This window comes from Ambystoma mexicanum, chromosome 9 (genome assembly GCF_040938575.1).
Source record: "Ambystoma mexicanum isolate Mex_15411 chromosome 9, UKY_AmexF1_1, whole genome shotgun sequence".
Taxonomy (NCBI): Eukaryota; Metazoa; Chordata; class Amphibia; order Caudata; family Ambystomatidae; genus Ambystoma; species Ambystoma mexicanum.
In genome coordinates, this window is record NC_090931.1 from 331,759,074 (window position 1) to 331,786,189 (window position 27,116).

The window sequence follows — 27,116 nt, forward strand, 5'->3', positions numbered from 1 at the left end:
TCCTCTTTTTTTTTTTTTTTTTTTTAACTGGAAGGGAGTGTCCCTTACAATCAAATTACTTGAATATGCCTGCACCTAAAGGCGGGTTTGAAACTGTTGAGAGTCAAGAGACTAAGTTAGTAGAAGTCCAATTATGCTCGCCGATACACTGTGAGGTGCCCATTAATATAGATCATATGCAAAATATGGTTGCCTCTAATGTATCCGCTCAAAATAACAATGAAAATCCTAATTCTAGATTTGAAGGGCGTATGGAGGGATATCCCACTACTGATCTTGAAGCTTTGGAGGCTCAAGTTCTTACTGAGGGAAATTTAGATATTCTAGATATAGAGGCCACTGGGGCTCATAGGGATATGTTGGATTCTAGACAGGAACTTGCGGATGAAGAATGTCTTCAACAAAGTTCAATTGGTACTAAAAGGGTGGTCCGTTTTCATGCTTCCACTCCTCTTCAGAAGATGATTTTAAATGGAAAAATGCAAGCTGGGGAAATTCATGGATCAGATTTATCAAAATTGAATATGATGGGAAACAACAAGGGAATATACCGGTTTGGTGCTAAGCAGTCCACTCATATCTCGCCAGCAATATTTATTTTTGGGAAGGATGATCAGGATAAGATGCAATGTCTTCTTAGTCCTACCCAGTTGGGGAGCACTAAGCATGCTAGTTGGGGAGAACAACTTAAAGGGACCCCTATTCGTTCTAAGCATAATCTTAATTGACCTATTGGGGAGTAAGATTTGGATGATTCTTTTTTTTTTTACTTATGGCAGATGCTACGGGTGATTTGTTAAAAGAAATGATTGATTTAGAGATACCGGCAGGCAGATTTTTATCCAAAGATAAGGGGGCGAGGAGCTTATCATAAGGCGTGCCGAGTGTTGCACTCACAATTTAGAAATAATACCATGATGGGGAAACAACAAGAGGGTAGGCAACAATCCCCCATTAGATCGGGTTTAGAGACACCTACAACCTCAATACATAGGAAGATAGCTTATACTCAAACGGATAAGGAAGGGTACCTTCGACCTAAAACAGTGGATAGAGCTACCGACCCCCATCAAATTACTCTGGAAAGTCATCCTGTAGTTAAGGATAAACATGAAACATCTGGTTCGGGTAGGAGGGATAGAGGCGATTATCTTCTACCCCTCCTATCTAATCTACATATTAGCTTGAATTTGGCTCTGAAAACCATAGGTGAGTCCCAAAAGATACTCTGTGGCTCCATGGTTGGCCAACAAGCTGCTTTTAATCAACTTGTGACTAGTCTGGCATTTTTGGAGGGCATAGCGGAGGCCAAGACCGTTAATGAACATAATATTACAGTACAGAATCTGTTTGATAAATATAGAAAGGAACAAGATACTAGGTTAATAACCATGGATGCTAAGATTACCACTTTGTTGGAAGTTGTGCTTACAAGGATCACCCTACCTCTTCAGATAAAGGGATAGTGGATCTAGATTTCCCTGGCCAAGGAGGTAATCCAATAATAATAATTATGGAAAGGAACTGAGCTGTCCTGATAGTCCTTCTGTCCTTTTGGATGTTATTGCCAAAGCAACAGGAGGGTTTACTCAAGAACAGGATTTGGAAAATCTTAGTGCTCAGGGGTATGGGAGGGAAATATCTAAGGAGGGGGAATGTTTGAATATTAGTAGTGAGGACACGATAACTATCCAACATACTCCACCTAAAAAGGGACAAAAATGTAAACAAAAGACAAAACATAGAGATAGAGTTAGTGGACCAAGTATTAGAAACAGGTGTTATGACGAATACTGATAAAATAGGCCCCGTTAACGGTTCTGACTACGATATTAATGAGGTGCCCCAATCCCCAGTATATAAACGTAAAAAGGCAAAAAAGCAGGTTAGGATGCTTAAAAAAACTAAAAATATGCCTAATACTAAAAGAAATTCCAATCTCAAAGCTATTAGAAATATTTCTGTTCAAGAAAAGTGTGATGATAGTGGGGTACCAAAGACCCTTAATAGGGAAGTGTCAGGTCCGGGAGGAGGCCACTAATAAAGGCTCTTTAGCTAGGGGAGAAAAAAATATCGATACTAACATGGATGAGAGTAATTTGTTGAAAATTGGACAAGAACACCCGCAAACCAAACCAACAAAGATGACAGCTTTTGGTAAAATAACCAGTACCAAACATGCCAGAACATCTATAGGCACATGACAAATTAAGCTCCTCCCTATTGCTCAAGTAATAATACCAGTAGCATGTTCCAGCATCCCCTCCCCTAATGGGCCGATGGCTATGGTTGGGAGCGGGAGTGGTTTAACCCCTGTTAATATGGGGGAAAACCCCCTAGATACACAATCTTTTAAAATTCAGGATTCTCAAGGAAATGCATTGACCAAATCTTGTGTTGATAACACAAAGACGCAATCTACTTTGGCCCAGCCCCTTTCATAGATCTATACAGGGAAGATTTTGGGTTGGATTAACAATAATAAAACAGAATCCCAGGCTAGTCTAAATAGAACACATCTTTTAAACCTGTTTAAAAAAAATCCTTTGTTACGGGCTATAACAACAGATGATATAGACGGTATTTCTCTACCTAATCACAATAACCATCAAATGGTAAGCTGCTTTCACTCAGTGATGGTAGCAGATATGGTGCGTGCTCAAGAAAAAAACCTCAACTCTCTGGGTTATGATTTATCTACATTAGCAGATGACAAAGAGGCTGATAATTTCCTTCAATATAAGGAACTGAGTAATACTCAAACGCAACAAACTGCACAATTGGGCAATAATAAAGTAGAAAATTCCGATCCAGGGTTGGCTTTAATCTCTAGCCTCCTTAATAGTGGTCAGGATTGGTCATGGTTGCAACCAGCGCTTAAAACATCAGAGACACTTAGACAGGGTAATGGGTGTCCCTAACAGCTCTAATATCGATGTGATTTCCTGGAATTCTTGTGGGGACTACATTTGAATACGTTCCTGACCAAAAGGGAAAACTACACATGCCCCCGCATTTATTTTTTCCAGGAAACTATGATGTTGTCTGGTATGTATATAGAAGGTTTCTATACTTTTTCTACATTAGCATCAAGGGGGCCGGCGGGTCGGCCTAGTGCTGACTTGATTACTGTTGATCGCAACTTGGGGTTCCATGGTAATGTGATTTTTAGGAGTGATTGGCTTTTGGGTATTGTTCTTTCATCAGAGAATAATGTAGAGCCGATCCTCCTGTTGAATTTATACTGGAATCCACTAAAGGTGACCATTGATACAGTGGAAGACTCTCTTGGAGTAATTCTTGGAGGTTGGTTTGAGAAGGGGTTTGGAAATCGTATTATCTTGGGAGGTGATTTTAATTCGGCTTGTGCTGAAGGCTCTTTGTTAAATGAAAAAGGGGTGATCCCCAGATTGCTTCACCCTAATCTTAAGAGAGTTATACGGTGGGATAACTACCTTCATCATTGGGATCTGAGTCTTTTAGATCATGCCTCGGATTGGAATTTACCCAAATATACCTGGAAAAGAGGAAGTAATAGCTCCAGAATTGACTTTTTCTATGTATCTAATAGCTGGAAGCAAGCGTATGGAAAACTGACACTTAGGGGGGTAGAGTTGGGAGACCACATTCCCCTACGATTTTCTCTTTCACTTCCAAACGTTGGTAATCACATTAATCCTATGCTTTTGGGCCTAAAGGCTGAAAATAATGGGAGAAGGATTGCATGGAATAAGAAAACGATTGTGAAATTGAATACTTTGGTTTTGGAGAACCTGTCCGTAGTATTGCATCAAATTAGTAGGGAAGAGGACATCGGCTTGGGGGGATCCTTCTACAATATTATATTGTCATGTGTTTACAAAATTAGTAGAATAAGTGATATGGAGGTGTTGAAATCCAGGGGGAGGGTGGGTGACTGCAGAATCCAAAGCTCTAAGCGTATTAAATATAGGGATATTAAAGCCTTGAAGAAACTATCCTTCGAAGGGATTGTGTCCTCCGACGTATTCCTCATCTTAGATATATCCTTCCAGCTCTGCTGGCCTCGGAAAATTTTTTCTCCAGAGGGCGCTGCGCGTCGACGTCCCTCGAGTCGATGACCCTCGACAGCCGCCGTATCGACGCTCGACGTCATCCTGCCTATAAAGGCCGCGCGCAGCGTCCGTTGCTCAGTTCCGTTTTTCCGCGCTACTCGGTGCCTCGGAATACCGTTGCTCAGTTCTTAGTAATATTTACTTCAAGTTATTCGAATCGTACTCGATGGCTTCCTCGTCGGAACCGACAACCCCTCGATCCGGCTTCAAAAAATGTCGAAATTGTGGGAAAAAGATGTCATTGACCGATCCTCACAGAAATTGTCTGTGGTGCTTGGGAGCCGAAGACCATTGTTCGGAGTGCGAGGACTGTATGTCCTTGACAGCTAAGGCCCTAAAGGAGCGTAGGGGGAAGCTGGAGAAAGGTAAGACTTTTAAAGCTTCTTCTTCGACGAAGTCGAGACATTCGTCTCCTCGTCACCACTCACGCTCCAGGTCTCGGAGTGGGTCTCATCACTCCTCGAGATCGAAACACTCGAAGAGGAGACGTCGAAGATCCCCTTCTCCGTCTTCCTCTTCCTCTGTTTCGCCAAAAAGAATCCCTTGCCCCACGAAACATAGTTCCCGGGCTGATTGGGAGGAATTCAGAAAAAACATGATGAGCGTCTTCGAGAAAGCGGCCTCGACCCCCTCGAAGACTGCCGAGAGCGATGCTCTGGTCGAAAGACCCGAAGGTCAAAAACGCCGCGAGTCGCAGTACCCGGCGAAAGAAACCTCTCGAGTGCGTCTCGAACCCTCGAGTAGGACCATGACCTCCAAACCTTCCTCGAAGGTTCCGTCGACGAAGGTTCCGTCGACGTCGAGGTCTTCGACGCCGTTGTCGAAGGGACCTTCGACATACAGGTCTGTCGACTCGACGCCGGCCTCGACACCGGCGTCGACGCCGAGAAAAGTCACGATGACCACACATCCAGTGACGATTCCCAGGCCCTCGACGTCGATGGCGTCGATATTGTCGAGTAAAATTCCAATTCTGTCGAGGTCCTCGAGGCCTCCACCTCTGTTTTCGACGCCACGCTCGAAGCCTTCGACGTCGGCGTCGACGACATTGACGTTTTCGAGGCCAATAATGACAAGTTCAGCACCCTCTGCCTTGGAAATGGGATTTACTCCCTTTATTAATTCAGAACAATTGAGAACTATATCCTCAATTTTAGAAGAGGGTGATTTGTCAGAACAAGATGAGTTACAGGGACCTGTAACCCCAGTTAGAGAGGAATTTTCCTCTGAAGAGCGCAGATTAAAGGATCTTCATGATTCTTTACATGAGGCAAGTGGTTTAGACACTTCCCCTGAGGTGGATTTTGCTAAACCAGACCCGGGGGAGCATGCTGAAACCCCCTACAGAGCCTTAATGGCCAGAATTACAGAGTTTATGGGGTGGTCTACACCTTCACAATCTTTCCAGCAAGATGACCTCACGGATATTCTTGACAAAGGCCCACAAGAGGATCCAGTGGTGCCCTTTCATAAAGCTCTTCAGAGAAAGATCATGACAAACTGGGAAACCCCAGATGTAATACCAGCAGTAAATAAAAAACTGTCTGCAAAGTACAGAGTATCTTCCACAGACCCCGAGTTCTTGTCTAAACATCCATCCCCAGAAAGTCTGGTGGTACAAGCAGCATCCTCTACCGACGTCAAGACGGCTTATCCTACTGTCCCACAGGACAGGGACGATAAAAAATATGATGCTATGGCTAAGAGTCTTTTCAGCATGTAGCATGGCATTAAAGTCTGTTAATGCTACTTGCACCCTTGCTAGGTTCAGCCATACACTTTGGGAGTGTGCTTCTACAGCGGCTGACTGCATCCCGGAGGGAGAAGAAAGGGATGCGTTCCTGAATATTATACAGGACGGTAAAGACGCTATGTGCGAATCCCTCCAGACGGGCATTGATTCGGCTGACAGTATCAGCAGAGCAATGGCGGCAAGTACATCAATCAGGCGGTTCGCTTGGTTGAGAAAGTCGGGTTTTGCCCCAGATGTGCAAGCCAGGCTCTTGAACATGCCATTTGATGGCTCTTCTTTGTTCGGGAAAAAGGCGGATGACAGTTTAGAGAAACTGCAAACTTCAAAAGCAGCAGAAAAAATCCCTAGGAGCTGCAATCCGTCAGACTCCTTTTCGTCCCACAGGAACCTCTGCGAGGGGCAAGTCCTTTCGCTTCTACTCCTCATTCGGAAGAGGTAGAGGACGACCGGCTCAAAGGGGTCAAAGAAGAACTAACCGAGGTGGACGGGGTAGATATTCTAAAGCCGGAGCAACAGCAGGTGCCTCTTTACCATCGGCATCTGCATCAGCCGCCCCAAAACCACTCTGAGGACTTCCCTCACAGGACACCTGTAGGAGGCAGGTTGACTCAACATCTGGCGGAATGGCAGGCTATCACGTCAGATGCTTGGGCATTGGAAACAGTTGCCCAAGGTTACTGCCTACCTTTCCTACGTATACCTCAGTCATCCACCGGGAATCGGCTCTCAGAAAGCTCCAGATCCGCTCCTCTTGCAGGAAATTATAGACCTGCTAGAGAAAGGTGCCATAGAACCGGTACCTGTAGCGGAGAAGAACAAGGGCTGGTACTCCCCTTACTTTCTCGTTCCAAAGAAAGACGGAGGACTGAGACCCATCTTGGACTTGCGAGAATTGAACAAATTCCTCAGGAAAGACAAATTCAAGATGGTCACTCTTTCTCAGATCCTCCAGGCCCTTCAGTTTCAGGACTGGTTGGTATCCCTGGACCTTCAGGACGCTTATTTCCATGTGCCTATCCATCTCAAACACAGGAAATACCTGAGGTTCGCAATTGGCAACTCTCACTATCAATTTCGAGTACTGCCTTTTGGGCTGACCTCCGCCCCGAGGGTCTTCACCAAGTTAATGTCGGTAGTGGCGGCAAGTCTAAGGAGGGAAGGGATTCACGTCTACCCCTACCTGGACGATTGGCTGATCAGGGATGTTTCTCCGGAGCAAGCTCAGATCCAGCTAAATCACGTATGCTACTTCCTTCACAAGCTGGGCTTCTCCCTCAATTTAAAGAAGTCTCAAATGATACCATCGCAGAGTCTCCAGTTCATAGGAGCGATCCTGGATACTTCCCTGGGAAAAGCCTCGCCACCAGAGGTGAGGGCTCAAGATATTCTACAGATGGTTACCAAGTTCCAACTTGCCCAACGTCTCCCAGCTTTCGACTTTTTGAGGTTGCTAGGCCTCATGGCATCCTGCATTTTCCTTGTGCCAGAGGCTCGCCTGAGAATGAGATCCCTCCAGTGGGCACTGAGGACTCAGTGGTCACAATTCTCAGGGAGAATGACAGATCTTCTTCAGGTTCCCGGCAGGGTGGCTCGAGACCTTCAGTGGTGGGCCTGTCAGGAGAACATTCTGAAAGGAGAACAGTTTTGGCAACCCTGGCCGGAGATAACAGTAGTCACGGATGCCTCACTCACGGGGTGGGGAGCCCACGCCAACGACTTGACCATCAGCGGTCGTTGGTCTCCATCGGAGTCCAGACTACACATCAACCTGTTAGAGCTGAGAGCCATCAAACTTGCGTTGAAGGCTTTCCTGCCAGTTGTACAAGGGAAGAACGTCCTGATAATGACGGACAACACGGTGGCCATGCATTACCTCAACAAAAGAGGAGGCGTAGGATCACTACCCCTGTGCAGAGAGGCGATGCAGCTCTGGTTTTGGGCAATCCAAGAAGGAATCTCTCTATCGGCAGTTCACCTAGCCGAAGAGAAGAACTTGACAGCGGATGCTCTGAGCAGGCAGAACACAGTCTCTCACGAGTGGGAGCTAGCTCAGGAAGTCCTTCAAGAGATCTTCGCCCTTTGGGGAACCCCTCAGGTAGATCTGTTCGCCACCAGCCTAAACAGGAAATGCGACCTGTTCTGCTCAAGGGAATTTCCTCCGAGAGGAGCTCTGGGAGACGCGTTCATAGTGGACTGGGAGTTTCCGCTTCTGTACGCGTTCCCACCGGTCCCTGTCATTCCTCAAATGATCAGGAGGTTGAGAAGATTCCGACGAACCATGATCCTAATTGCCCCGGATTGGGCCAGGAGAACGTGGTACCCGGACCTTCTAGACTTGTCCATCTGCCCTCCATTTCGACTTCCTCTCAGAGAGAACCTACTCTCACAGAAGGGAGGTCAGGTTCTCCATCCAGACATCAAAACCCTCAACCTTCACGCTTGGCTTCTGAACGGCTGAGGTACAAGGATTGGGACCTCCCTGATGATGTTATGGAGGTGTTGCTTTCGGCAAGGAGACCAGCAACAAAGTCTTTATACCGCTGCCGTTGGAACAGATTTTGCAGCTGGTGTAGAGAACAGAATATCGACCCATTTTCATGTGGTACACCAATGGTTTTGTCCTTCCTACTATATTTGGCAAATTCAGGCCTTCAAGTTGGCACCATTAAGGGCTATCTCGCAGCGCTATCTATCTTTAAGCGTACTGCGGAGGAACCATCCTATTTCAAATTACCCTTGGTAATACAGTTTCTAAAGGGGTTAACCAATGTTTATCCCCCAAGACCATTCCAAGTTCCCCTATGGGATTTAAACTTAGTATTAACTTTCCTGATGGGGACACCTTTCGAACCTCTCCATTCTTGTTCGTTAAGATTCCTTACCCTTAAGACTGTTTTATTAATAGCACTTACATCTGCTAGAAGGGTGAGCGAATTACAAGCTCTTTCTTGTAAACCCCCTCATACAATCTTTCACAAAGACAAAGTTGTCCTGCAAGTGAAGCCTAATTTCCTCCCAAAAGTAGTCTCTGAATTCCATATCTCTCAGAAGATTATCCTACCATCTTTCTATCCTCCTCCTCACCCGGGGAAAGAGGAATAGAGGTTACACAGACTAGACCCTAGGAGGGTTTTAAGTTTTTACATTAGTAGACTAGCCAGGATAAGACAGGCAGACCAGCTGTTTGTAGGCTACGCAGGTCACAAGCTGGGGTTACCAATAACTAAGCAGACTATTTCCAGATGGATCATTCTAGCCATTCTGGAATGTTATAAATTGGCAGGGAAAGAGCCCCCTCAAAACCTTAGGGCTCATTCGACCAGAGGTATTGCAGCTTCATCGGCCCTCAAAAGAGGCGTGCCGATTAAAGACATATGTGCGGCCGCTACATGGTCGTCTGTCCATACCTTTACACGTTTTTACAATCTGGATTCCTCCTCTAGTCAAGAGACTAGGTTTGGAAGGGCTGTACTGCATTCTATTCACCAATAGAAGACAGCGTGAAGTCAGTACTCCCTCCTCCGAATATAGAATACTGCTATGGGAGCCTATCTAAGATGAGGAATACGTCGGAGGACACAATCCCTTCGAAGAACAAGTTACTTCTTACCTTGTAACGTTCTTTCGACGGGATGTTCCTCCGACGTATTCCTCATCGACCCTCCCATCCATCCCCGCAGTTTTACTTCCCTTGTTGTTGCAGCTTACGCTCCTTCAGGGTGATTAGTCTAGTCCAAACAGTAATACTGTGGGCTACAAAACGGAACTGAGCAACGGACGCTGCGCGCGGCCTTTATAGGCAGGATGACGTCGAGCGTCGATACGGCGGCTGTCGAGGGTCATCGACTCGAGGGACGTCGACGCGCAGCGCCCTCTGGAGAAAAAATTTTCCGAGGCCAGCAGAGCTGGAAGGATATATCTAAGATGAGGAATACGTCGGAGGAACATCCCGTCGAAAAAACGTTACAAGGTAAGAAGTAACTTGTTCATCTCCTTTTGTAAACTACAGCTTAGAAAGAAAAAAATTATCCTGAACCACAAACATTTGATTAAGTCCCTGAGAATGGGTCAATACTTGAACACCAATTGATGATGTATAATCTCTGCAAGGGCAGAGATGTAAAATTCTGGGCAACTGTCAATAATACATTTATGCCTGCAAAAGACAGATTGGATTGCCCTATTCAAGCGGAGGTGTGGTGCTCCTATTATAAGGAAAAGTTTGCTTTCCCTTCTGCCTTTTCCAGTGAACAGGATTTGGACTTAGGTCCCCCAGTGGTGGGTGAATGTTTGTCTGATATTGAGGATATTATGTGGGCTATCAATAAACTTAAACCATCTAGAGCGCCGGGCCCCGATGGCATCCCCCCTTTTGTATAAAGGCGGCCCCTGAAATGTGGGCAGAGTTGCTCAAACCCATATTTGATGATATTTTTAAAAATCATATCTTCCCTTAATCCTGGGCCCAAAGTAGTATTGTCCCGATATTTAAAAAAGGGGACGTCCTCAATCCCCAGAATTATAGACCAATAGCCCTTTTAGATGCAGCTAGTAAGGTCTTTGATATTTTACTTTTAAGGGACCTTAATAAAGTGATTAGAAGGAATGCTTGCTTTAGCAAATTTCAGGTTGGTTTTAGAGAAGGTTTAGGAACTGACCTGAATGGGAATATTTTGGCCCATTTAAGAGACACAGTCCATCAATACAATATGGGTGAAGTCTTTATGGCATCCTTGGACCTTTCTAATGCCTTTGACGGGGTTATCAGAGCAAGATTGTGGACTAAAATGTTAGCAATGAACTTTCCATGTAAGATTGTCCAACTCTTGGCTCTGTTACATAGGAATACCTCGGTCAGGGTGCGCTTAACTCATGAAGGTTCCCTTTCCGATGCCATTGATACTAAGGTTGGGGTCAAGCAGGGCTGTTCACTTGCACCCACGCTCTTCAACCTGTACGTTAGCGATGTGGAGGACATGTGGCAGGGTCCTTCCATTGCTCCGGTTAGGTTGGGGAGTTTGGTTATTGAGTGGATGGCCTTTGCTGATGATTTTATTCTTTTTGACCATACCCCACGCGGCCTTCGTAGAAAGATGGATATTTTCTATCAATATGCAATGATGAACAATCTTTCCCCTAATGCATCGAAATCCCGAACGATTGTAGTTACTAAAAAGATAATTATCAAATCATACATTTGGAAGATGGGAGATGATCTGGTGGAACAGGTCCAAGCTATAACCTACCTAGGCTATAATTCTTCCAATAAATCTAGCCTGAAGATGTGGAAATTGAGTCTAGTAGAAAAAGCGTCTAAATTAAAGACTCAAATGAAATTTCTGAGGGTTAGGGTATGTAAATTCTCGTTGTTACCAATAAGACGTTTTTATCTTGCGAAATGTGAGCCGGTTCTTTTGTATGGTTTGGATATTTGTACTCAGGATAGGAGTCTTACCTGAATGTGGTCCAGGGGAAAATGTGGAAAGAAGTAATGGGCCTATCTATGGCAATCCCCAACGCCATTATCCGCCATGAGTTAGGTCTTATCTCACTCAAAGCTAGATATTTGTGGAGACCATTATCTCTTTTTAGAAAGATGAATGATCCACCCGTAAACACCCTATATGAGTTGTTAAATAAGGTCGTTAAATCCGGATCAATAAAATCGATTAGAGGATTCAGTGATAAAATGAATTTTCTATAAGATACTCTAGGTTTTTGCTTAGATGACCTGGTTCAACGACCTGGACTAGTTAAGAGACTCTTATTTAAGGCAGATTGGGTGGACACAGTAAATGGCGTAGAGTCCTATTCAACTTATAAGGAATATGCTAACTTTGGGCACGCAAGGGAATGTATTCCTCTTTATTTACAAAGATTCCCCTGTTATAGAGTGAGAGGAATATTTATGCGTTTTAGACGCAACCAGATGCCGACTTTAGAAAGAATTTAACATTGGGTACATAAAGAAAAGGTGTTTAATCAAGATCAAATCAGCTACACATGTTGTTTCTGTGGAGGAGAAACTGACACATTAGAAACCCTTAAACACCTTGTCTTAACATGTACCCATTTTGAGTCTAAACGAGCACTCTATCTTAAAGATAGATTTAATAGTGATCTTGAAATTTCTATCCATCTGTTTTGGAGTCGCTGTATGTGGGGTGTAAATATTTCCTTAATTCTTGCATTGAATCTATTGCTCCAAAATATAATGGAGCAATTGGAGGGAAAAAATAAGGAATTTAATGTGTAATGTCTCTACAGTGGAATAATGGTAATGGAAACATAAAGGTAAAGGCAAGAAAATCAATAGTAATCTGAATTCAGGGCTGAGAGAGATATTTTATTAAGATTTTATGATAATGTGTGTGATTTTGATGAAATATTTTTTCTTCTGTATGGCATTTTAGCATTTTCTTTTATATATTTGTATATGTGTTTTACAAAATGAATTGTATACGTGTTGTGTGTGAAATGTTGTATAAGGTTTTATGTAAACTAACAATACAACAATAAAAAAATAAAGTTTTACACCTCTAGGACAAAATCCTTCCGAAAGTCTGAGGCATTGTTTGTGATTTTTGGGTACACCTCCCCAGGCTCTGACTTCAAGGATTCCATCGCCTGTTTGATGATGCAGGCCATTTCGGAAGCAAACGAGGTCATGGCCAGACCTTTTCCTGAGGGGATTCATGCCCATGCGGTCAGAACCAAGGCCACAGCTGTCGCTTTTCAGAGACATGCATCTTGGGATGTCATCAGCAAGCAGCTACTTGGGCCACTCCGGCCTTCTGTAAGCACTACTCACTGGACACCAGCTCCAGGTGCGATGCAGAGTCAGGCGGTTCTGAAGAACCTTTTTGCTCCGTCCTAGATATGCGGCAGGTTATCACAGCTCCACCCAATGTTTCTTGTTTGGTGGAATCGCCCACAAAGATGCAGGAAAGTGGACGGGACATATGAGTAATTAAAGTTACTTACTGTAGTGACTAGAGTACTCGTAGTCCCTTTGCCTCCATACGTCTCACCCACCTTCCCCCCGCTAGTATGCCATTGGCTATTAGGTAATAAGCGTAGCCAGGTATCTGCGTCAGATGTGTTTAAAAGTGACTGAGGTGAGGCACTGGAGGGTGGGGCCTCGGCGGGGCGTTCCTACGCCCGAGGCTGCAGCCTTCACTAAATTTAAAGGGGAAAGTACATTTTTCTTGCTGCCGAAGGTTCTGGACCTGTCCCAATGTTGGGGAAACTCCCACACGGATGGAGGTAAGGGGACTATGGACTAGGAGTACTCTAGTTGCTACAGTGAGTAACTTTAATTTTTTGCTATGTGAATGCAGTCATTTATAAAGTTCCAAACTTTAACATCTGAGAGAATTTTATATTAATTGTACAGCTTATAGAAAATAGCAAATGTATGCTTGTTAGTTGTAACTTCTTGCAAGGTCAAGTATGCTCCAGTCAGGCAACCAGCCATCTTTTTAGGTGTTGACTGAACTGAGTTGTTTAATGTGATTTGGGATGTTGATGGTTACTTTCATCATTGATGTTATTGGCATAAATAAGCAGTTGGTGAAATTCACACTCTAAAATGTGACAGTCGGATGAAGCGGTTCCTCCAGCCTTTGCTAGTGTCCTGTTGCAAAGTTAATTACTTTTGTAAATGATCCATTTTAGTGGCCTTGTTCTCAATGTGTTTGGAATACTTTCGCTCTATACGATCTGCATTCTGAAAATGTTTTGAGAGACTGTATGAAGCTTTGCATCCAATGTGACCAGCAAAACATGTCCTCACACAATATGCAAAAAGTAGTGTGGTGGTGTCATATTCTTGTTTCTTTTAACAGTCTTGTTTTTTTTGTTTTCAGCACAAGCATTAGGCCTTTCCGAGCCAGTTAAGGTTCCATACCCGGTTTTTGAATCTAATCCTGATAATCTGTATGTGGAAGGTTTGCCTGAAGGAATACCTTTCAGAAGCCCCACGTGGTTTGGTATTCCACGATTGGAAAGAATTGTTCGAGGAAGTGCAAAAATAAAGTTTGTTGTAAAGAAGTATGTTAATTTCATTTTTTTACATTAAATAACTTTTTTGACTCATAGAATTGATTGCATGTTGAATAAATACTGCAAGTACATCTCATATTTTTCATGTGCAAGACTTGATCTAAAGCTGGACAAAAGTATATGCATAAGGACATATCCTGGGTGATCTTTATTTCCTGTGTTTATCTTTTTTTTTGTTTAATGGGGATACAGCCACTTAATGGCAAATGTTGTCAGGTACATGGTATTCTAACAAATTGAGGTGATGGACTGGAGTAGTAAGTAAGTAAGGAGTAAGATGAAGGAGTAAGTATTGCAAAAATACCATGCAAAGTGTTATCCTTCAACTTGCAAAGAAGTGCATTAAGTGTGCGTGGAGTGCATGGTCTCTTAGGCAGTGGGGACTTGTGCGATTTGCCTTTAGAGCTAAAGCAGTTTTTCATTTCTGATCCCGCTTCACAGTACCTTTCCACTGATGAGAGAATCTGGCCATTTGGTGGTAATCAATTGTTGGGCAATTATGTCACCTGCATTTATCTCGCCCGTCTTTGCAAGTTGAATATGCAACCCCTACAGGAATTCTTGGATGCACATTGGATACAGGTGTCCGGGAGTTTTGCAGACAAGATCCATCTCAAGGAGGAGTTCCGGCGGACGATAGTGGTTGGGGGTGCGCTCCCACATCGCTCCCACATCGCACAGGGGTAGAGATTTCAAACCCTGCCATACCTGGAGACGGTCACCATGGACGCCTCGCTGGAAGGTTGAGGGGCGCACACCGGACATCTAGACGCCAGAGGTCTGTGGCTTCCAGAGGAGAAGGATCTGCACAACAACATCCTAGAGCTATGGGCAGTGTTCTGGGAACTCAAGTCTTGCCTACCGTCTCTGAAGGGCAAGGTGGCTGAGGATCTTCACGGACAACACCACCGCCATGTTCTACATCAGGAATCAAGGGGGCACTCGATCCCCAGCGCTCTCCAAGGAAGCTCCGGACTTGTGGCACTGGGCCATTGGACAGGGAATGTTCCTCGTCTCTCTCCACCTGGCAAGCGTCAGGAACACCATTGCCGACTCCCTCAGCAGGGAGCTTTGATCCTGCCACGAGTGGGAACTTTGTCAGGATCAGGTGGACTGCATGTTCGTCAAATGGGGCAGACTCCCAATCGACCTTTTTGCCACAGTGGTGAACTCCAAATGCTAGAACTTTGCCAGCATATTCCACCAACCAAGGAGCTTGGGGGCTGCATTCTCCTTCCCATGGGAAGGTCTGGTTCTGTACGCTTTTCCCCCGTTCCCCCTCCTGCTACGTGTCATCAACACCATCAAACAGTGTCCATGCAGGATGATACTCCTCGCCCCAGCGTGGCTGAGGCAGATTTGGTATCCGGACCTGTTCAGCCTGTCTGCATCGCCTCCAGTCAAGTTGCTGGTATTTCCAGATCTGCTCACCACAGAGGGAGGCACACTCCTACATCACAACCCAGGATTGCTGAGCCCGAGGGCATGGCTCCTGCAGCTTGAGTTTGGTGGTTATGAGTTGCTAGCAGACTGCATGGAAGTCCTAGCCAAACCCAGGGCGTCGTCGACTCTAAAGTGCTAAGGCCATAAGTGGAAGTGTTTTGTTACGTGGTGCCAGTCACAGAAGATTACCCCTCTGAGGGTCACGACTCCACAGATTCTTCCATACTTGCTGTCCTTGGCAAAAACTGGACTGGCTCACGCTTCCCTCAAGGTACACTTTGCGGCCATCTCACGCATCACCAGATCCCCAGGTAGATCCTCTGTGGTCCCACAGGCTCTTCAAGGGGCTCTTCCGATTTTTCCAGGTGGTGAAGGCTGCTGCCCCGGCATAGGAACTCAGTGGTCCTGACAAGGCTCAATGGGGCACCTTTCAAACCCAGGCATCAAGCCCCACTCAGTTTTCTCTCGTGGAAAACTGCTTTTCTTGTGGCCATCACTTCTGCCAGACATGTGGGTGAGACCCAGCCCCTATCCTGCGAGCAACCAAACCGGAATTTCCACAAATTGAGGGTGGTACTGCGTACACACCCCTCCTTCATGCCGAAGGTTCTTTTCAGAAATTCCATCTCAATGAACCTTTGGTGTTGCCTGTTTTCTTCCCTAAGCCTGGTGCAGAGGGCTTTGCTGGATGTTGCTCCTGCCTTGAAGGTCTATGTAACACGCGCACAGTTTTCAGAAGACTTCTCAATTGTTTGTGAACTTTGGTCCTGTGAACCATGGGAAGGCCTTGTCCAAGGCTTACATTTCGAGGTGGCTCCCCGGCTGCATCATGCGCTCTCATCCGCTGGCGAACCGGCCTCTGCCGAGTCGTCCGAGAGCCCATTCCACCAGAGCGATCGCTGCAAAGACTACATTCCTTTCTGTTGTGCCCCTGCTGGACATCTGCAGGGCTGCAATGTGGAGGTCCACACATACTGCGTCGGCGGGATTCAAGGGAGGAGTCCAGAGTAGGCCAGGCAGTGCTACTCAACCTGTTCGCGGGAGGTGTCTGTTCCAGGGGTAAGTGCTAATTGCTTCTGTTGAGCCTTGCCACCTCCCGTGGTTGTGTAATGTGGTACTGCTGTATATTTGTTATTCATGAGCATGTGAATCCATGCCAGACCCCATGCTGGAGAAGGTTTAAGTTACTTTCCTGTAACTATTGTTCTCCAGCATGGGTCTGGCATGGATTCACATGCAAGCCCGCCCTCTACGGCTCTTCTTGGTCATACTGCCACTTTACGTGCTTACCACATCTGAAGATGGCTGCCAGAGGCGCAGTTTAGGGAGGGGACTGTAATTGCATAGGGGCAGTATTTCCCAGAGGACAGTGATTGGTTTAGTGGAGAAATACAGTTTTAAAGTGAAACTGTTTTTTCTGTTACCGATGATTCCCAGCCTGATGACGGGAAATATTCATGAGCATGTGAATCCATGCCAGACCCCATGCTGGTGAACAATAGTTACAGGTAAGTAATGTAAACCTCGGTATGCTAAGATTAAGCCTTCCTTATGTGGATAGGTGCATCTGTTATGAAAATAAGAGTAAGCAATTCCCATAGTTAGTGCAAATATGCATGAATGCCACACCTACTTTTATTTCTAAACCCATTCTGCAGTGCAAATTTATTACAAATGCAGCACAGTATATTGTACACATGAGTGCTGTTTGAAACGACAGACCTGTATTGCTGGTCCTGAAACAGTCCACGGTACAAAATCAAAAAGGTGTTCAAAATGGCCCAAAGAATATTACACTTGAAAATAAATCAAAAGTTGTCAAATGAAAACAAAAAGCACTGGAAAACAATCCATGTTCCAATAAACAAACAGAAGGAGAAATGCATTCCAGCCTTCTGTCTACTGTTCAAATTTCAGCACCCTGATCCAGCCTGTCGGCTACCAGCTCTGCCCCTCACAGTGGCAGTCTTCTCATGCTTCCCTATAACTTATAAGTAATTGGGAGCTTCCCACAGAATCACTTGGAAATATCTATCCTACAAATGCAATCTCGTAAAAGGTCTTCTAATATCAGGCAGGCGCCTTTCTGGCTTGGAAATGGAAGAATGGGTTATGCCTACAGCAAGCTTCAACTTTTAAATGTTCAGTCTTGCTATGAGCCAGATGATTTGGAGTAGCTTTGAGACCAGACAGCTGTTCTGAGTGAAAGCTATGTTTGCAGTCCGACAAAAGCGCACAGATTGTCATGGCTACAGTCTGCATGTGAGCAGTCTCTGTGAAAACTTGAGAACATTTCCCAGTCTTTAGCAAAAATGACCATACAAGTAGCAGCTTTCCTAAAATGGCTTTTAAACTCTTCTGTTTTGAATTTTTTTTTACTAAATACCTGTTTTACACTCATAGACCAAAACAAAGTCACTCATAAACCGGATAACTGCCTTGGTCTAAACAGCATAATAAAATGAGGGCTTTTCTATTGCAGCCCAAGCGGTTTCAGAATTGCATATGTGTTGGGAGGGGTGAACACAAATATTTTTTCAGTCTTGTTCTAAGAATTGTTTCAATGGGGGATTCAAGCGGGAAACCAGATAACCACTCCCCAAATCTGGTTTTGGTCATTGTAATTCACTCTGCTAGTTATGCTTTAGACATAGATGTGTGGTTAATTACATCCATATCCCCCTCATATGAACTAAAGGACAGCTGTTGAGCTTGATACTGGATTTCATATAGGGTTCCCAGTAGGGCCACACCCCAGGAAAAACTCTGCCCCTCTAATGTTGTACCTGTACACTGTAGACTGCCACTAACCAGTGGTTCCTGTACAACTAACCACAGTTATTTGCAATGGGATCAAGGTGCATTTGGGGGGGCCATAACAATTAGGCTTAGGATCTCTCTGCATACATCAGATTTGCATATCCAAGTAGGTCTCAGATTTGCAATCCTCAGAAAGGCAGTAAACTAGTCAGGAAAAAAATATAGTGGCCTCTTTCCACACATAAAATTAAAGATGTTTGATTTCGCACATTACAAATCTCTGCAATGAAGAACTGTATTTCAATAATTATCCATCTATGGCAATTCATATTCAATACATACTCCTACGTCCCGTCCCCTTTCCTCCATACTGTATGGGCTTCACTCGCTAGGGACGGGAGACTGAACCTTTTTCACCAGAAAAAATCTTCTTCCCCTTTAAACTTAGAGGCGCGTGGCCCTGGCAGCATGCACTCTCCTGACTCCGCCCACCAGCTCCACTGCCCAGTCCTCTTTTCCGTGGCAAAGGGAGCTCCTGGGTTTGGCTTCGGTCTTGTAATTCCACGCGCTCTTCCCCGGACACAGTCTTTTGTCTTTAATCAGGTACTGGGTCCTCTGGCGCCACGCTCCTCCCCGGTGCATGTCGACGTCTTTGGGCTTCAGCAGGTGTCCAGCCTGCAAAGGGCACTTCCCTATGTCCGAACCCGAGGCTGTTTGCTACTGCTGCCTTGCCCCCAATCAAGGCTGGGAGGGTTGTACCATGTGTGACGCTCTTACACCGCACGCTCTGAAGAACGGGTGAGATCGGTGGGGAGAGCTCTTCGAACAATCGCTTCCAGAGGACTTCGTCAAGCACAAGTGAAGGCCCAAGGTAGGGCCACATTTTTCATCCGCACCCCGCAAGGGCGACCCCTTCCCAAGGAAACGTCTGAGCGGGAGGGCCCGTTCATGTTTTAACACCAGCACAGGTAACGAGGCTGCTTCAGCTACCGACCGCCAGGCCAAAGATTTGCTAGATCCTGCCGGTGTCGCCGCTGAGAGACTGCAGGGTTCTTTTACCGGGTGTCCACCCGAGGGGCTACACCCTACTACCGGACAAATGACGGAGGGGGCGCCTGTATGCAGCACTACCGGTGAGGGCACGCCTACCAGGGCCCACCCTGAGGTGCAGGGTAAGCCTCAAGCTCCACCGCCAAGATTCCTGAGGGAGGCTCTGCCTAGCGTGGCAAGCACCACGGTGCAGGCACGTGGCATGCAGCCTGACAAAATGGCCACCGTGCCAGACAAGATGGCTGCTGGGGAGCAGGTGGGAGAAAGAGTTCGAGGTGGGACTGGTCTTTGCCAGGTATGTGGCCTACAGCATATCCTTCAGTGTCGCAGGGCAGATACACCCCGCAGGCAGCACGGCAGAGTACGCCTACACCTCAGCAACCTCGGGGCCCTACTCCTGCGCCACCTAGCACCCCACAGGTTTTTTGAGAAACTCCTTGCGCTTATGAGATACCCCCAGGTGGGAACCATCCTTCAGGATGTGATCAGGGACATGTTGCCTCCTGTTTCTCCACCTTCGTCCATTGTCCTTCCTCCTATTGCTCCAGTGCCTCAGGCCCCTGCGCAGCCTCAGCTGCCTGCGCCGGTCCCCACAGTTCCGGCTCCTCTACCTCCTGCACCCCAGGCAGTTCCATACCAGCCTCCACAGCAGGCTCCGTCTCCAGTCACCACACCTCAGCCTTTGGCGCCCAGTACTCCTTCACCTGTTTCTGACTAGCAGAACACCCTGGTGGACACCGATGAGGAGGAGGACCCCGACACTGTCTTCGGCCAAGGCATTCCATGAATGGCTCACAGGTCTGCCCGAATTCTTGGAGATTCTACAACCCGAGGTTGAACAACCAGAGGCGAATGTCCTGGCCGAGGTCCTCGGTCTACGCCCTGCGGTGGGAACGGGGATTCAGATGCAGAAGGGCGTTGTCGCCTTGGCCATAAAGGGATGGCTTAATCTCCGTTTGGCGCAGCCTACCAACCGGGGCCTCGACGCCAAGTACAGGCAATTGAAGGGGAATCCACTCTTGCTGTCGGCACACCCTCAACCTCACTCTTCGGTGATTGCCACAGCCTCAATCTATTCCAAGCCAAAGTCTTCTTCGGCTACCTGGTTCTCGGCGCTACTAGACAAGGAGGAGAAGATCTTGGAGGCATATGGAAAGGTCTAGTCCAGTGCCTCACTGCACCTTTGTCAGTCTAATGCGAACGCTATGCTCGCAGCCGTTAATCAAAGGCTTTGGCAGGAAATAGCAGACTACCTTCCGGAACAGAGGCGCTCTTCAAGGTAGGGCTGGCAGAAGCAAAGATGATTTTCAGGACCCTTGCCCCTGGCCCTCACTGGTAAGTCAGCCTTCCAGTTAGGGCCAGGTCAAAGGCCTTAAAACCTCATCCAAGACTTGCTTGGAGTCAGTCCTGGCGCCAGGCTCATAACCATCATGAAGACCAACATTAGACTAGGACTATTTACGTGGGTCTATTTAACTTGGGGGGGGGGGGGGGGGGGGGGTTCAGCCAACATGGAGGCACACACATAGCTCAGTTACAAGGAACTGAGCTATGCGGTCTAGTCTTTTGGGTGTGGCAGGCCTGGGACTATTTTACCTGGACTACTTTACCTGAGACTATTTAAACCGCACCCAAACAGCAGTACATGCTTTGCGTTATTCTGCTGTGGGCAGCGTAACGCTCACCGTGTCCAGTTCTTTGATGCCAGCCTACCTGAAACCAAGGACCTGCAGTGAGAGAAAGAACACTACGAAACTTACCTGGAACAGTATCCGGTCTTCAATCCATCGCCGACTTCAGTTCCACTCACCTGAAGGTACGAACTCCATCATCCTGCACCGCATGCATCCTGGAATACCATAAGCTGGAAAGAGGAGAAAGAAAGACAGCATTAGTAAGCGTTTACTCACGTTTCCTCCTGAATGAAGAAAGCCACACAATTCTTACCTGGGTAGTCATCTCCTGGTCAGTATCATTTCTGGAACATTACGGCGCTCGGCGAGGAACATCGCAACCTGCAAGGAGAGAAAAGACACAGTTTAGCAATATAAAAGGCGAAACAGCGCAGCGCATCGCTCATTACTCTTCGGACAGCATCGCGCACACCGTGCTTTCGCTTACCGGCCCATTCTCATCTTCAGACTGCATGACAATACCTAAAAGGAAAAAAAGCAAGACATTATTGTTTGAACTAAGAGGAACATAAGAACTGCATATAAAGACTGTAAAGCGGCAAACCTACGGAGTCGCAGCAGGCCTGGATTCCCACAGGGGGCGGGGGGAGCTTGCACTAGTGAAGTAACTTGGTCGCTGCTCGCCCTCCACATCTACGCCCCCCTGCCACGAGGAGCAGGACGGAGAAGCCATCTTTTACAATATTAAGGTGAGGAGAGGGCCCAAGGGGGAGGAAGGAGTTGAGGCCCAGGGAGGTGGGAAAACATAAAGACAATCTGGTATTGAATCCAGCTCTCCTATATTCCAGACCCATCTTTAACCTGAGGCCTTACCAAGGGACCGGGAGAGGGTTCGAGAGTGCAAATCATCCAACCAGGGCTGGGTGGTGTCCCCGTGGATACCAGGTCCGCGTAACATGATGGCTCATCATGAAGTCCACTGTGGCACATCTAGATACCTCAGGCCATGTCATCTCATGTCCGTAGCGATGCAGAAGAACTGCCTGGCCTCGGGCTACCAGGTTCAACCTGGACATCCAGGAGCGCATGTTAGACCTTCCATTCGAGGATAGCAACCTTTTCATTCCACCACCGATGAGGAACTTGATAAGAAGAAAAACTGTTCCCAGACTGCAAAATCCTTATCTATCCTCACAAAGTCCACGCCCAAGACGTATAGCCAGACGTACCAGTGTTCTGACAAGGGGCGGGCCTTCGGCGGGTTCCAGAGCTTCCAGGAATGAAGGTCCAGCCAGCCGGACGGTCTCAAAGTCAACACCGCTGCAAAAAGCACAAGGCAGGGAATAGGGGCTTCTTTCAGTCCCCCTCCTTGGCCTCAGCCTCAGAGGGGAAAAAGGCATGACACTCCCCTCCAGGTCCGCTTGTCTCCGGTGGGGGGGGGGGGTCAGCAGGCAGGCTTGCCCTTCACGCATATTATTGGTGGGCGTTGTTTGCACACCCCTGGATCCGGTCAGTAGTGTCCAGGGGCTACCGCCTACCAGTTCCTCCCTCCTCCCCTCCACTCCCACAGATTAGGACAACAACTCTGTTGGCGGAAATTCAATCGCTCGTAGAGAGCCAGGCAGTGGAAGAAGTCCCAGCCTCCCAGCTTCTACTCCAGGATTTTCGCCATACACAAGAACCACCAGTCTGGCCTGAGAGTTGTTGGACCTTTCCGCCCTGAACCTTTCGCTCCCTCTTCAAAATTTCAAGATGGTTACCCCAGCGCCTATTGCGGAGATGCTGTGCAAGGGTGACTGGATGTGCTCCCTGGATCTGAAGGTCGCATACCTACACGTCCCGACATTCGTCCTTGCTGAGGTTCAAAATCATGGGACTCATTTCCAAAAAAGGTTCTACCCTTTGGCTTCAATTCAGCCCCAGGGTCTTTGCCAGGCTTATGAATGCAGTGGCAGCTCTTCTCGGGACCCAAGGTCACCATGTCTATCCGTACCGAGATGACTGGCTCGTCAGGGTGGGATCCCCGGAGTCAGTCCATCACACCTCTTCTGCCCTTATTATTACGGTACACGAATTGGGATTCTCCATCAATCTCAAGAAGTCACAGCTGGAGCCGACACAGAGTAGCATTCCTGGGCCTCATCTATGATACCAGCTCCGAGAGAGTATTTCCCTCGGAGGACAAGATCAGCCATCAAGAGGGCCACGGGTCATTTTCTCAGCAGAGCGGTGACCTCAGCATGCTGGATGGTGGCATTTCTACTGGCAGTGCCATACACAAGGCTCAAAATGAGATTACAGCTGCACTTTGCAGCCTCATGGAGTCAGGAGTGTGGTTCCCAGGCAGAACCCGTCAGCATTCCTCCTTTTCTCCACCAGTACCTTGTCTGGTGGAGCACAAACTGCAACTTGAGGATATGCAGGCCCTTCCGGCAATCAGCACCACAGGTTACCATCACCATGGATTCTTCCTTGGAGGGCTGGGGGGGGGGCTACCCTGGACAACCACAGCGTCCATGGAGTGTGTTCTCCAAGAGCAGGAGGCCCATATTAATTGGCTAGAGCTGAAGGCGATCTGACGGGCTCTCAAAGTCCTGCCGCTTATCAGTGGCAAGATGATCCTCATTCAAACAGACAACTCCACCAGCATGTATTACATCAGCAAGCAGGGTGGCACCAGGTCTCCTCCTCTATGCAGACTTGCAGTCGGCATTTGGGAGTGGGCTCTGAAGAAAAATATTCACTTGAGGGCAATCCACCTCCCGGGGGAGTCCAACCTAGAGGCGGACAGGCTCAGCAGACTGGGTGCGGACCACTACGAATGGCAGTTGAACAAACCGGTCCTTCAGGGGATCTTCAACAGATGAGGTCATCCTCAGGTGGATCTCTTTGCCACCTGATCCAACAGAAGGTGCCCCCAGTTGCGTGTCCTTGCAGGGACAGGGCTGGGGCTCACTGGGCGTTGCAATGCATATACAATGGGACAACCTGCACTTATATGTATTTCCTCCTACTCCCCTGGTCCACAGGATAATCTGCAAAATCAGCGAGTCCCGGCACTTCTGTGTCTTCCTGATAGCTCTGTGGTGGCCCGCAAGGCCATGGTTCTCGGAACTACTCAGCCTGTCGTAACAGGCCCTGGTGCAGTTTCCGCTGGGTCCAGCCCACCTAGTCACAGCAAGGAGGCACGGTCATCCACCCCGCCCCCAGAAGTTGGCCCTTGCAGCGTGGTTCCTGAACAGGTCACATTAAAGCATCTGTCACAGGCTAACCTAGACATCATTTAGGGTGCTAGGAGCGATGCTACTAGGAGCCAGTACAAAAGCCAGTGTACTAGGTTTTATCACTGAGCAGAATCGAAGGAAGTCGATCCTTTGACTTGCACAACGTGCTATCCTTCTCAGCACACCTCACACACTTGGGGGTGCAAGTAGACACATGTTGCACCTATCTGGCGGCCATCGGAGCCTATAGGAACTCAGAGGAGGAGGTCTTTTCATCCTCCAATCCGATAGTTAAGACATTTGGCAGGCCTCACCAGGCTCTACCTACCGATCAAGAAGCCACACCCGGTGTGGGACCTCAGTGTAGTTTTGAGCGCCTTGGCGCATAGAATGTTTGAGACAATGGTGTCCGCGGACATCAGGCTTGTCACCATTAAGACAGCCCTCTTGGTGGGTCTTAACTCTGCATGCAGGGTCAGTGAAATCCAGGCACTGGTGGCTTCAAAGCCCTATACTACCTTTCATAAGGACATGGTTGTCCTTAGGACTCGTGCTGCATTCCTACGTAAGGTAGTCTCCTCTTTTAACCTCAATGAGGATATGTTGCTACCTACTTTCTTTGCGGACCCCAAGAACGAGGCACAGAGGGTTCTACACTAGCTAGATGTCGGGCGTGCTCTGAAATTCTACCTAGCCAGAACCCAGAGCTTCCGCTCGGAGGTTCTCGGTCACCTTCGGTGGGTCAAGGCCAGGCTATCAAGCTTCCATAGCAAGATGGATGGTTGCGGCCATCAAGGAGGCTTATGAGGGGCAGCACAAACCCCTCCCAGCAAATATGCTTGCCCACGCTATCGGAGCCAAGACCACGGCTGTGGCTTTTCAGAGACATGTTCTGTGGCAGGTCATCAGTAATGCGGCTACGTGGGCCACGCCTTCAGCCTTCTGCAAGCACTACTGCGTGGATGTCAGCTCCAGGTAGGACGCAGCATTTGGTCAGGCAGTTTTTAGGAACTTGTTTTCTTAGGAGGGTCACCTCTCCACCATGGGGCCACATTCAGTTGTAATTGCCCTTACAGTATGGAGGAAAGGGGATGGGACGTAGAAGTAATGCCCCCTTAATAAAACTGCTTTCATTAGGCAATGACATTATTGTTGACTTGTCAAGGGGGACTGAGGAGTGGCGCTGGTGGGCGGAGCCACCTGAGCGCATTCTCCCAGGGCCGCGCCCCTCTAAATTTAAAGGGGGGAGAGGTTTTTCTGGTGAAAAAGGTTGTCTCCCGTGCCTAGCGAGGGACGCCCATACAGTATGGAGGAAAGGGGACTATGGACTAGGAGTACGTTAGTCACTACGGTGGGTAACTTAAAATATTTTCTGTTCCAGGGGAATACTTGATAATGACAGATATGTAGGTGTTACTAACATACTTTTAAAAGATGGAAAATGTTTATGAAATGAGGAGGCCTGTATGCACATGTTACACCACTCATAACTAAGATGTTGGGCCTCTTGGTCAGACTGTTTTTCCAGCAACTTGACAATATAAAGGAGACTAATTAAAGGAAAACCTTTCTTTAAAGTATGTGTTTTTAACCAAAATCCCTAAAGTGTTATAGATCGGAGCAGTCGAAAGTATAAATGTGTTTGTAAGAGCTTTCTTTTAACTATCTATTAAGTACAGTATGTTTGATTTTTTTTTCAATTCCAGGCCTCAATTAGTACGTTCTCACTTGCCGGCTGGCTTGGCTAGTAAAATACAATCTGTAGGTAAGTTGTTATATGTAATACATTTTATTTATTTTCTACTTTGCTATATTGAAAATATAGTTTTTTTTTCAAAATGCATAGCTTCTTAATGATTGTGTCACTAGGTGTTAGGCTCTACCCCACCGAGTTGGTACCTATTTAAAGTTTACGTTTTTAACTTGGATGGCGTATAGCTGCATTGGTCACCGACACGTGACTAGAGTCTGCAGCCACTGAACAGAGATACAAATAACATGTTTTCTTGCGGGTTTTCGCGTACACCAACAATTCTTTCTATAAGTTTGTTATATCCTTTAAGCGTTAAACATTTTATCAACACAACTGAAAGTAACCTGGCCTACATTCTGGCCAAAAGGAGAATAGCTATGAGCTGGAAAGCCGCCTATAGACCCAGATTGGAGGTATGGTGGAACGATCTGCTGAAATGGGCAGACGCCGAGACAGTAGCATGTTATGAGGCAGCCAACCGGGGGGGGGGGAGGATGATCAAGTGGGACCTCTGATAGCATGGAGACAAATGGTAGCCACATTGTCGGGATCCTCTCATGCCAACTCCAGCGAATGTGACACGCCCGAGAACGGCGAAGGGGATTCACCCCAAAAGAAGGAAAGCCTGAGGAACTGAGGTGGAAGCTCGAGTTAAAGGGGGTGAGGGGGGAAGACAGTAATAAATAACAGGCAAATGTATGCAAAAAAGCTTGTAACTGAAAATGTCAGGTGTGATGGTTGTTTTGTTTGTTATAAAAAAAAACAATAGAATTTGTTTAAAAAAAAAATACAAAAAACAACTAAAAGGTATCAATTAGTCTTTTTTAATGGTTGTATGCCGGTAGTATGCCAACACGTGTATCAATCTTCCCATGAGATCTTCTTCAGGGCTACAATACCAATACATATTCATTGTAAAAAACAACAAAAACCATAACAAATCAGATTCATACATTACCAAAGAAAAGGGATTCCATCAATTTTTCATACAGATTCCACTACATAGATACAGTATCATATTCCAACATGGGTTATAGAAAAGAACAAGTGGACACACAGAACACACTTTTATACATGTATATTACCCATACACTTCCTGGACCCTTCACCTTACACCTTTACCATGTATTCACCACAACCAAGCAACACTGTGTGCATGCCTGCATCAATAGATTAATAGTGTCCTACACCAATTGACTAAATCTCTTAAGCGCCCAACCCTTTTTTTGGTACCTTCACCCTAACTATTCATTACCCTTTCTTTCTCCTAACTGTATTCACGCTCTAAGCGATTATTTTTTTTCAAATTCCTATATAGGAAAAAACACGAAACATGCCAAA

General features: G+C 46.7%; 1 protein-coding gene across 1 annotated transcript in view; it reads left to right on the plus strand.

The window, feature by feature from the left end:
• The window catches only part of GTF2I (general transcription factor IIi), a 2,618,156-nt gene that overhangs the window by 1,231,142 nt on the left and 1,359,898 nt on the right, over positions 1–27,116 (plus strand). The window contains exons 19-20 of the mRNA XM_069614749.1: positions 13,716–13,899; positions 25,729–25,787. Coding sequence (XP_069470850.1) covers positions 13,716–13,899; positions 25,729–25,787 — 243 coding nt within the window. The remainder of the gene's footprint in view (positions 1–13,715; positions 13,900–25,728; positions 25,788–27,116) is intronic.